The following is a 12,637-nucleotide window of genomic DNA, read 5'->3' on the forward strand; positions in this document are numbered from 1 at the left end:
AAATTACATAATCTATTCATCCATCTGCGATATATTTTGGGATGCACGCTTCCAACTAATTAAAAGATGTTCTGTCACTGCATTGACTATTATAGGTCTCAGCTGCTGCAGAACTTCAGGAGGCTCTTTCTTGTCTCGTCAGTCATAGTACAACCACAAAACAGATTAAACCGCCACTTGATCCGGTGTTTAGCTGCAAAACAAAAATTATAAATTGCAACACTTAATGTAAAATTCCACTGTTGTGACATTTCCATATGACACGGAGATATATATTTTACAATATGGCTGCCCTCTACGGATATTAAAGGTACAGAAAAAAAGCATCTAAAATTATGTGCACATGGAGTCTTTTTGCAGAGTTTCTGGAGTAGATTTTAGAAGGATTTGGAGAGATTCCGCTCAGTTTTTGTCCCAAAACCCCCTAAAAAGAACTGTGTGCACGTCCCCTAATAGAGGCCATCTCGCAGAGGGTATATGTTCTATTTTGTCTATTGGGACATCTGATGGGGGTTATCCTCATTCAACTCCGCTCAGCACTTGTATAGGGAATCGTGTGCGGCCCCACAGCTGATACCTGCGGCCCCCACCCCCTGTACCTGGAGAGTTTCACTCCTCTTGTCCCTGGTACTCCTGGAATGTCGCCCGACATCATTCTGACTCCAAAAAATTGCATATTCCACACGTATCGCTGCATTCCGGGCCCGTGACCCCTAAAGAAACTTAGACAACTTCTTAGATCAGCATGAAGGGTGGTCTTTATGGGGTCCCCCAGACCCCGAATACCATAGAAATCCTATTACAATGCGGTTACCATCCTACCCCAGCACTTTTTCTTGTATGTCAGTCTTTGCCCATTGTCTCATTCTATTCTCGCCCATTAAATGTAGACCCCAAAAATCCGTAGTTTCAACCCAAATGAATATCTCATCCAATATGGACGCTCGGATGGGGGAAGAATTTGACCTGAGCTCCTATAGGTGCGGATGTAGCAGAACTATCCTCCCATGTATTGTATTACAGCCCCTTTAAATCTTAGTGTGGGATCTCATTCCTCGATGGCCCCCATTATGCAACAGATATGTGCAGTCTGAGGATGCACAGAACCCGTCTTACTGCTTCTCCAGGTCATATAAGAGGGGGCGAGACAGGTGCTGCACTATGGACTCCGCCATCATCATCATCACTGATACAATGTATCACAGCCGGAGAATCTTCTATAGTTTGGGGGTCTCTTATTTGCACTTCTAGCGGTTGTCCATAGACCCCAGCTCTAGTTTGTGAAGCAGAGATGTGCGGTAGGGGGAGGACTCGCACCGCCATATCTCAGGTAGGATATCGGGCCACATAGCCATCATTCCACAATGTGCAGAATGCACAGATAACATTGCAGAATGTGTCTGACCGGTTGGAGGGGATTCCATAGACACAATGACAAGAACTCAAGATGTTAACCCCTGCCAGGCTGGAGAGAGAAACCCCGGACGCAGAGTTCATCCGGCAGCCATGACACCATAAAGAAAAATAAATTGGAGGACTGATTCCTGAATCCAAGACACAGCCCCTGTAGATATGTTTGCATGAGCTCCTCAGGGGTGGGGTTTAACCTCAATTGGTTCCTCTCGCTTCCTCATTGGTGGCATCCATTCTTGAACTTTAATTTTGCTTTGTAATTACGATTTTTAAAATCTCCACAACATGTCAGTAAATGAAAATATCTGAAAAACACTCCCGGTCTTTAGTATGGGTAAGGATTTGTTACATTATGTCAGGGTAGCCAAGCAAGAAAGCAGCTGTAGGGGTGTAAAAGGTAACCATAAACATGTCCATCTGGCACATGAGAAGACACCAGTATTATAAATGGTAGGTGTGCATCCCGTTAGAAAAATACCCTCAATGATACATTGTAATGACCTGAGGTTTTACAGGATTCACTTTCTGAACGCGAGAAGGTTTTCATTCACTGAAAGCAAGCGGAGGTTGTGATGAAGGTAAGAGCCTCTGAAAACAGCTATACACCTGCTTTATGCAGTCACTGATCAGAAAATGGTTTTATTACAGATTTATCAGAAACCTAAAGATTAGACTGGCGGAGGAGAACGTCAGCATGGAGGGAGCCCACCTCTGTGTCACAGCCGATGCATTAAATGAGACCCCCGGCAGGCAATAAAGCCGTGATCCAAAGTAGAGAGATCCCATTACTGACCCTACAACTAAAGAAGGTTATTGCACAGGGTTCGTTACAGTGTATCAGCGCTGTGTTAGTTAAACACGATCAGGAAGCTAAATACAATCCCATTTGCTGAAAGCAAGCAGAAATCTTATGGTGCAAAGAAACTGATCGTCTTAGCCTTATAAAGACGTTTGTTATAGTATATGAGCCATTTACCCTATAGGAAAACTGCATGTATAGCAATTCCCTAACTACTAGTTTCACAATCACTCCCATCATCCCTATGGAAGTTCTTCTAAAAAATATGGGACGTTTTGCAACATGACTAATCAAGACTTGTGATGCATGATTCATAGGGGGGCAAATTGGGTGACACAAGGAGGTTATGGAAGGGGGTATCAAGAAGATGGAGCTGCCTGCAAATTAAAGGATTATTCCCCATAAAGTTATCACCTATAAGTGGTAACTTGCTTCTATCTCTGGGGTCTGGACCAGATTGGGGTTCTGCAGCCTCTTAAAGGAGTGGGGATGCACATGCTCAGCCTTCGCTCCACTCATTGTCTATGGGACGGATGGAAATATCAGTCCCATAGACAATGAATGGTGCAGAGGCCAAGCATGTGTGTCTCGGGTCCATCCAGGACGGGGATAAAGAGCCCTGGTGTTTAGGGACGGTGTTCTAGAGCCCCAATCTAGCAAGTTATCCCCTGTCCGTATGATCTGATTTTTAGGGAATAACCATTTAAAGGGGTTTTCTGTATCACTTCTGCAGTGGGATGTTAGCAGGGCCGATGACGTCATGTCCTTGACCCAAATCTCCTCCTGATGCAGGATTTAGCGAAGACTGAATACCCCTTAAAGAACAGACACCTCCACCAATGTCGCACACTGGGCTCCCACTCCCAAGAGGCTACCCGCTGAGGGGCCCCAAAACATCATTGACAATAAAAGTAATGGTGTTAGTGGGTCTGACCAGTCAGACCACCCTTACTTCCCATGGGATTGATCATTTTCGCAGTTTGCCCCACACTCTGCATTAGTTTCGTCCTTACATAAAACTTCTGAATCAATTCCAAGAGTTTCTTTGTCCCCATAAACCAGTTTGACTTCAGGTTCTTGCTGTAAATATCACTGACCCCAACAATGGAAGAAAACCAGTCTGGAGTCGGGGAACTGGAGCAAAGGTGGGGGTGGAGAGCAGCTTCTTGTCTCCACCTTCCAGTGTCTTCTGCACCCCATAAGATAAGTCCTGACTTAACCCCACCTCAAAAGTGATCACGTCTGCCTGAGCTCCACACACCTGATGCTGGGCTGAGGCTGCAGGTGAGTACAGGTGCAGTAGACGCTCTGCCTGGAGCATACAAACCTCATACAGGACAAGTGCTTTGGGTGAGGGGTCCTACACTTATGCAATGGCATTTTTTTAATATATAAAATCAATATTGGGGATTTTTGTGGAACTACAACTCTCAATGTGGAGACTTTGCCAATTATCAGTGAAGTATGTAGACTAGTTTGTTCAGGGGCAGATATATCATTGAGGCATTCTGGGGGCCCAACAGGTCAGAGGGCCACAGGTGGAAGTGTGCATTAGGAGGAGTTATTGGACTGCAAAGGGCCCATATATTGTTGCATAGGGGCCATTTTCTCTCTGTGTCCACCAGTGGGTTTTCCTGGGTGATTGCTGTGGCTGCTGGGAGTACCTGACCACTACAACCTGTTGGCTGGAGGCACAGATTCACAGTTGTTGGCTCATAACTGGGAATGATTTGTATTCACTGGAAGTAAAAAAAAACAAGGTTTCGGCTGACAGACTGCAAGCGGCAGATCTGGGGAATTGTTACTAATTTATACCGGATGTTGGGGAGAAGTTTTCTCTTTATTGGCGGCTTCTATTTTGTTCCTTTTTACATGATGTGATTACAATGGTGTCCTGCACGGATCTGTTACCACTTTAGGGCCACTTTTATGATGAAGCAATAGATGTCACCTGCAGTCCTATGTAAGACCACAGATAACAGTGTAATGTAGTAGATGCCTCCTGCAGTCCTATGTAGGTCACCTTTTAGCTGTCTAGTTATTGATGGAGCTCTACATCTAATGTTGATACAAATGAACAGTGATGACCGCTGTGATGGATGGCTGCTTTCTATAACTAGAATCTAGGAACAGAGGACAATTCGGGGTCTTTAGTGTAATTTATGGGTCATATTTTATGACTTTACAATTGAAGTAAAAATCTGATTGTATAAGTGTAATCATTTAATCTGCCCGTATACACTGATCGATCAGTTGTAATACAGCAACACTGGTATTTCTGGTCTCTGTACTGGGATAATGTTTGTATTCATGCTTTGCTAAGTGTATATGTTTTATGTCTTCCTCTAATTGGAATAGACAGTCAATTACTAGAATTTAGATTTTTTTTGTGCAGTCCTATGTAATGCACAGTGGTATCTCGGAGTACACATAATGGAGTCGATGGTCCGTGCAGTCCTATGTAATATACATGCTGGTGACATCACTATCATCTGTACCCAGTGTAAGGGTACGTGCACACGCTGCGGATTTGGCTGCGCGGTTTTTGGAAAATCCGCAGGTAAATCTGCAGGTCAAAAGACCTGCGGATTGCTCTGCGGTTTTGCCCTGCGGTTTTTCATTTCCACAATGGAGGAGATGGCAAACCGCAGCGGAATCTGCAGAAATAATTGACATGACAGGAAAACAGCGCGGAAAAATCTGCACCGTCTGCACTGCAGTTTTGTATTCCCATAGGGAATCATGGTACTGTACACCACAGCAAAAACTGCTGCGGACCCGCAGCGGCCAAATCCGCTGCGGAACCGCAGCAGAATCCGCAGTGTGTGCACACAGCCTTATATTGCTTTTCAACTTTCAGGAAAGTGGATCCCAAACAATGTAAAATAAAAGAAATTTAAAAAGACAAAAAATAAAACAGGTCCTTGTCCGTCCGGTGCCAGCTGCTCGGGTCTGTGATGTTTTGGCTGCAGCCCGCGCTGGATCGGGAGAGGACAAGAACCTGCTGTTTATTTTTCCTGAAAGTGAGGAAACCCCTTTAGGCTGACGGCAGACTAGCGCATGAACGCTGGGTCCGGCACCTCCACAAATCGCAGCCGTGTGAATGGGTGCAGATGGCGCACTATACTAGTCCGTAAATCGGATCGCGCTCGTCCGATGTCTGCGAGAGCCCCAAATCTGCACCTGTATGGGAACTCGCAGGATGTGTAGTTGGGGCCGCACCCAGGAATCTAACCCTTCTGGTGCAGATTGGTCCCAGTCACATGTGGCGGATCTGCACCAGATGACGGCAGAGTGCTGGGACACAGACTCCCATGTACCCTGTATTCACCTGTGCTGCTGCCATATAAAAATAGCAAAATATGGGGGGGGTGAGGTCTCAAAATAGTCGTGTCCTTAATGTGCCTGCTATTCTTCAGCAGGTAGCTGCCCACTCTCTCTGATGGCAGCGCTCTCCTGTTATTTTACCTTCCAGTCCCCACATCCTGCAGAGCATTGGTGTGTGTACACACTGCAGCGCTTTGTTACATTTCTCCTGCGCTGATACATTGTATTCATCAACTACAGGGACAAAGGCCACAACATTCTCTGACAGCAAGAGGAGGTGTTGGAAAATGATGCCGAATTGAAACACAAAGTAAATTAGAAAGTCACAGGACTTTGCAGGTGGCATTGGTTACGTTTTATATTCTTTGGCATGTAAGAACCTTGAATATATAATGCCAAGAGAGTGTCAGTCCTGCGTCTATTGCTACCGGAGTCTTACACTGAGTGTAGAAAGTGCCTTCAGGACCATAACCTAAGCTGTATGACAACTGATGCAAGAAAAATGGAGTAGTGGTCCATGGAAACCTCTGCTACACTTATTATGATGTAATTTGTGAATGCTATCCTTAATATATCACCCCCTAGTGGTGGCTGCAGACAGAATCTTATCATGTATCTCTGTATATAGGGAGCTCCCCCTAGTGGTGGCTGCAGACAGGATCTTATCATGTATATCTGTATACAGGGAGCTCACCCTAGTGGTGGCTGCAGACAGGATCTTATCATGTATATCTGTATACAGGGAGCTCCCCCTAGTGGTGACTGCAGACAGGATATTATCATGCATTTCTGTATACAGTGAGCTCCTCCTAGTGGTGACTGCAGACAGGATATCATGTATCTCTGTATACAATGAGCTCCCCCTAGTGGTGACTGAAGACAGGATCTTATCATGTATCTCTGTATACAGGGAGCTCCCCCCTGGTAGTGGCTGCAGACAGAATCTCTAACCAGAATTTCTGGTCATGGAGTCTTTTTTATCAAAAGGTAAACTAACAATTTTTTTTAAAATCTAATATAGATAACTTGTGAAGATGGCAGAAAAAGGCAGCAGTGGCCTTGTGGCAATCATCGTGTTTGGAAATGTCGTGATAATGGTGAGTTGAGCTTAGGAGGTGAGGCGAGTATTGGCTGCTGCCAGCAACCATGTATGCACACATGGACAGGGGATGACTAGCAGCATCATAAATGAGTGTTGAGCGTAAACTCAATACTGACATTGCTTTGGATACTAATGGATATATAAAGGAGTGATACTCCCCCCCCCCCATACAACTATTTATACAAAGACCATCCCCACTAGCCCCCAGGAAAATATGTGGAATGCTGACTTACAGGTCAGTCCAAACTCATGGAGAGATACAAGGGAGCGGTGAGGCATGAATGTTTTTAATCTAGGCCAGCATGTTTCCCCTTTAAAGGGAAGAAGAAATGCATAGATTACCTCTTCAGCGTTGAATATATGTCTCACTTTGTGTCTGCATTAACTTAGTATCAGCTAAGATTATAACTACTATAATACTGCCCTCTATGTACAAGAATATAACTACTATAATACTGCTCCTATGAACAAGAATATAACTACTATAATACTGCCCTCTATGTACAAGAATATAACTACTATAATGCTGCTATATACAAGAAAATAACTACTATAATACTGCTCCTATGTACAGTAATATAACTACTATAATACTGCCCCTATGTACAAGAATATAACTACTATAATGCTGCTATATACAAGAAAATAACTACTATAATACTGCTCCTATGTACAGTAATATAACTACTATAATACTGCCCCCTATGTACAAGAATATAACTACTATAATGCTGCTATATACAAGAAAATAACTACTATAATACTGCTCCTATGTACAGTAATATAACTACTATAATACTGCCCCTATGTACAAGAATATAACTACTATAATACTACTCCTATGTACAAGAATATAACTACTACAATGGGTACCATCCGCAAATGTTCTGCTTACTTTTTGCATGGTGGGCACAGCCACATGCAGAACAATGCATTCCTATGGGTGTGGGATCGCCGCGATTCCGCGAAATTAATGAGCATGCTGCGTTTTTTACCGTGAAGCGAATCCGCCGTGGTAAAAACCGCAGCATTAGGACAGCATTGCGGAATCCCATAGGAATGCATGGGATGCTTATTTTTCGCGGCAAAATCGCGCAGTTAAAACCGCTGCGGAAATGCGAAAAAAACACCGCGTGTGAACTCAGCCTAATACTGTCCCTTATGTACAAGAATATAACTACTATAATACTGCTCCCTATGTACAAGACTACAACTACTATAATACTGCTCCTATGTACAAGACTATACTATAATACTGCTCCTATGTACAAGAATACAACTACTGCTCCTATGTACAAGAATATAGCTACTATAATACTGCCCCCTATGTACAAGAATATAACTACAATAATACACTGTATAGTAAGTTACTCTTCCTGTTACAATCTGATTAGTTCTGCATTTCTCTCTGATGTTGGCGTTTATCTTGCTCTTGTCCCGTATTTTGTACACAGCTCTGTGGCTTGGCCTTGTTTGCTGAAACGATTTGGGCCACCACTGATCCATACTACATTTATCCAGTTTTGGGGGCAACTGGAAAAGATGACTTCTTTGCTGGAGGCTGGATTGCAATTTTTAGGATTGCAATTTTTAGGATTGCATTGCGGAATCCCATAGGAATGCATGGGATGCTTATTTTTCGCGGCAAAATCGCGCAGTTAAAACCGCTGCGGAAATGCGAAAAAAACACCGCGTGTGAACTCAGCCTAATACTGTCCCTTATGTACAAGAATACAACTACTATAATACTGCTCCTATGTACAAGAATACAACTACTATAATACTGCCCCCTATGTACAAGAATATAGCTACTATAATACTGCCCCCTATGTACAAGAATATAACTGCTATAATACTGCCCCCTATGTACAAGAATATAGCTACTATAATACTGCCCCCTATGTACAAGAATATAACTACAATAATACACTGTATAGTAAGTTACTCTTCCTGTTACAATCTGATTAGTTCTGCATTTCTCTCTGATGTTGGCGTTTATCTTGCTCTTGTCCCGTATTTTGTACACAGCTCTGTGGCTTGGCCTTGTTTGCTGAAACGATTTGGGCCACCACTGATCCATACTACATTTATCCAGTTTTGGGGGCAACTGGAAAAGATGACGTCTTTGCTGGAGGCTGGATTGCAATTTTCTGCGGCTTCTCCTTCTTCCTTCTGGGATTGTATGGAATTGTGGCTGCGATAAAGGGTAGCCGGACGATGCTCATGGTGGTAAGCGGATGGCTCGTGGAGGGAATACGGGGAAGCAGCTTTGGTTCTGTGCCTACAATGTATCAGACCTCAGGATGACATTGGATACTTCTTGCCTCCCCCCTGCAGTACTTGGTGCTGATGATGATCGTCTACATTTTCGAATGCGCTTCCTGTATAACTTCGTTCACACACCGGGATTATGTAAGTGGCAGCAATATGTCTGTGCTAATTTGTTGCAGTGTTGTAAGATTTGGCTTCACTATTATTTTTTTTTTTTTTTTTTTCTTCCTGTCTTCTCCCCTTTATGTAGATGATAAACTCCAATGTCATCAAGGCACAAATGCTGACGCGTTTCGCGGACAACACGACCACAGGCGCCGAGATCACAAACTTCTGGAAAAGGGTCATGTTGGATGTAAGTGTAAAGCTGCTGTGACCCCATCACTATTTAATTTAATTAACCCTCTGCTTTCAATCCTTTTTTTAGTTCTTTAGCTTTTTATTTGAAGGGGGAGAAACATCTTATTGTTTAGTAAAGTTTAAAAAAAAAAAAAAAAAAAAAAATTGACAGACTAATCATCCATAATTAAAACATTTTTCCAAATAGGTATTTTTTTTGTGTCTAAATTTGCAACAAATTAATCTTGTCCCCTTTGCAACATTCAATTTTTTTTTTAAAGTTTTAGGCCACTTTCACACTTCAGGCTTTTGGTATCCGGCATGGTGCGGCGAAAAACCGGACTGACGGATCCGGCGCCTGTTACGACCAGATCCGGCTTTTTCCCCGTGCTGTATCATTGCTGCCGCATTGTGCCGGATGGCAATGCAGCGCTTCCGTCTTTTTTCCGGAGAAAATAGCCGGTCCGGCATGCAACGTTTTTTCCCAACGCCGGACCGGTTTTTGCGCACTGCGCATGCCCTGAAACCTTCTCTGCCAGGAATATATCCGACAGAAGGATCCGGTGTCTGCGTTTGCGGCCGGATCCGGTAGTCCGGTTTTTCGCCGCCCCATGCCGGATACTGAAAGCCTAAAGTGTGAAAGCGGCCTAAGGCTAGTCTATTGAACGGGGAAAAAAAAGCAAAAATGTGCTGTATTGTGGGATTTAAAAAGAAAAAAAAAAACATTGCCGGCAACTGTGGACCTTTTTTTAATAATTTGCGAAGATAAAACTGAAGCCAAGCTGAGTGTGAATGGCGTCTTTAATGATTTGACCTATAATGTTGCTTTGTCTTTGTAGAAGCAGTGCTGCGGGGTGGATGGACCCACGGACTGGGTCGACTACTCCTCCACTTTCCGCATAACTTATCCGGAGTCTGTCGCCCCTTGGCCATTCTGGTGTTGCGCCAGGGATAACAATTTCCAGATCGTGAATGTTCAAGGCTGCCGTGTTGGACTCGAGCCTTACGTGTACACAACGGTAAGGCCGGGGTCACACTAACCGACGCAAAATACGGTCAGTATTTTACATGCGTAATACGGATGAATGGCCCCTAAACAGTGCTCCGTATGTCAGCCGTAATCAAGGTGTGGTCGCGTATTTTGCGCATGTAAGCATCCGTATGGCGAGATTTTCTCGCAGGCTTGCAAAATGGACATATAATGGAGCCCTATGACAGGGTGTCTAACAGAAACCAAAGAATAGATAGACACATAGAATACTATATATATATATATATATATATATATATATATATATATATATATATATATATATATATATATATATATATATTCTTTATTAAACCTGTCAGTGTGAGTTTACTGTATAGCGCACTGAATTGCCGGCTTTGCTAAAAGACACCGGGTGCGTATTTCTCGCAGGTCACACGTGTGGTCCGTGTGTAATCCGTATTTTTTGCGCACCCATAGACTTGCATTGGCGTACTACGGGCGTAGAACGCTGACAATCGCAGCATGCTGTGATTGACACGGAGCCTAGAATACGGATGAGAAATATACGGCTGGTGCGAGGGACCCCATAGAGAATCATTGGTCCGTGTCTAATGCGTGCTTTTAGCGCCTCTCACTCGGCCGTATTCCTCGCCAGTGTGACCCTGGCCTAATTCACAAAATAGGGGATTGATCTTCCCTTTTAATGGTTGACAAGCGCAGATCCTTGCCAGAGCGCCATGGACTTAACTTACAATGGTAGCCTTCAGAATTATGAATGCAGCTCTGGATGTGACTAGTGTAGCTTTGCTAGTATATGCTGCTGTTTTATGTGACACTCGTGCATTTCATATTTCAGGGCTGCTTTGAGCACATCGGACATGCCATTAACAGCTACACCTGGGGGATCTCTTGGTTTGGATTTGCTATTCTCATGTGGACGGTAAGTTGGATTGTGAATGAGAAGAGACTATGGATCTTGTGGCAGTTCCTATACTAACCACTAGATGTCAGCAGCATGGGTGCACACACACAAATCCTATCAAACTTGCTTTACAACCTGCTGTGAAATTTTGCTTTATCTCTAAATTATCTTTTTTTATATTATTAATCCTTTCATATATTTTTAATGAGATTATGTATTTATGATGGATGAAATCTATGCATACGCAAGGAAAAATCTTCATAGTTAAAATTATATATATTTTAACTATTACACTTTTGAAATTGGTTATTTTATTTTCTAACTTATCAGTTGATTTTATTTTCTACTATACATAAAAATTGTTTTGTGCTTTATAAAATAAGATATCTTACAAAAAAAATTTAAACTTTCATTTACACAAATCTATAATTACTTTTTTCCTTTTGTCGTCCACTTTGGCCGTACTTGCTCTTTAATGACAATATCAGAGGATTTGGACTTAGAAATTCAATCCTCGGTTAATCTCCTCTCCATGGAACATTCTAAGTCATGTACGTTTTTCCGTACCATCTGCCGCCCTTGTCTCTCCACAGATGCTGGTCATGTTTGCGACGATGTATCACTACTTTACCATGTGATCCGCTGGATCTGAACTCCGTAGCAGCAGAACACCGGGAGGATTACCACAGGGATTTGGATCATGAAGCCTCTATCAAATACATGGGACTTATTAATTTCCTGTGACTAACAGCTCGCACCCGACTTCTCATCGGTGGGCGATTCCGTACTGAAGTATTATTGTCCACGGCGCATGTACAATGTTCCGGTCGTCCGTGACCACCATGTTGCCCCCCCCCCCCATCATGTGACCATTCCTATACTGTTCCTTGTGCGACTCCGATCATCTGATCGCGGCTGAGAATGGATCATTGAATGACGCTGACCCCCCCCCCCCCCAGCTTCCTCTATTTTGTTTTTCGTTGTATTATGATTAAAGTTTAATGTTTTGTTCTTAGTGTTGACTTTTTTTTTCTTCTCTTGCACTACAATGGAAAGTGAATCTTCACAACTGTCCTGCTGGGTTTGTGCTTCTACGCAGGTGTTGATATGAAAAAGCAGAGCTGCAGTTTAAAGCATAGCAGAGAGATTGGCAGAGTGGGGCTCTGGGAAGTCTCCCCCCTTAAGGCAGTTTCACACGTCAGTGTCTCAGGTACGTGTAGTGACAGTTTTCTCACGTACTGGAGACACTGACACACGTAGACACATTCTCATGAATGTGTCTATGCAGATGTCAGCGTGTATTCACAGACCGTGTGTCCGTGTGCAAAACATGCTGACAGGTCCGTTTTTGTGCAACAGCACGGATCACACGGACCCATACAAGTCAATGGGTCCGTGTAAACACGTACTGCACACGGATGCTATCCGTGTGCGTTTTTAAAAGTCAAAGGGTTAACATTAAAAATAATC

At 43.3% G+C, this 12,637-nt stretch overlaps 1 protein-coding gene and 1 long non-coding RNA gene across 2 annotated transcripts; one reads left to right on the top strand and one right to left on the bottom strand.

Moving 5' to 3' along the window:
- Positions 1 to 11: 11 nt before the first annotated feature.
- Positions 12 to 4,869, bottom strand: LOC141085203 (uncharacterized). The gene is made up of 2 exons (XR_012231228.1): positions 3,226 to 4,869; positions 12 to 193 (listed from the first exon to the last, which is right to left on the bottom strand). It is a non-coding gene; the product is annotated as an uncharacterized lncRNA (long non-coding RNA).
- Positions 3,364 to 12,182, top strand: UPK1A (uroplakin 1A). The gene is made up of 8 exons (XM_073570425.1): positions 3,364 to 3,496; positions 6,561 to 6,636; positions 8,670 to 8,870; positions 8,979 to 9,053; positions 9,163 to 9,267; positions 10,091 to 10,270; positions 11,102 to 11,185; positions 11,761 to 12,182. The coding sequence occupies exons 2-8, from the start codon at positions 6,574 to 6,576 to the stop codon at positions 11,803 to 11,805; spliced, it is 753 nt and encodes a 250-aa protein (XP_073426526.1). The 5' UTR covers positions 3,364 to 3,496; positions 6,561 to 6,573; the 3' UTR covers positions 11,806 to 12,182.
- Positions 12,183 to 12,637: the final 455 nt, after the last annotated feature.

Source organism: Dendrobates tinctorius, unplaced genomic scaffold (assembly GCF_039654945.1).
Source record: "Dendrobates tinctorius isolate UK_male_01 unplaced genomic scaffold, ASM3965494v1 ptg000028l, whole genome shotgun sequence".
In the NCBI taxonomy this organism is placed as follows: domain Eukaryota; kingdom Metazoa; phylum Chordata; class Amphibia; order Anura; family Dendrobatidae; genus Dendrobates; species Dendrobates tinctorius.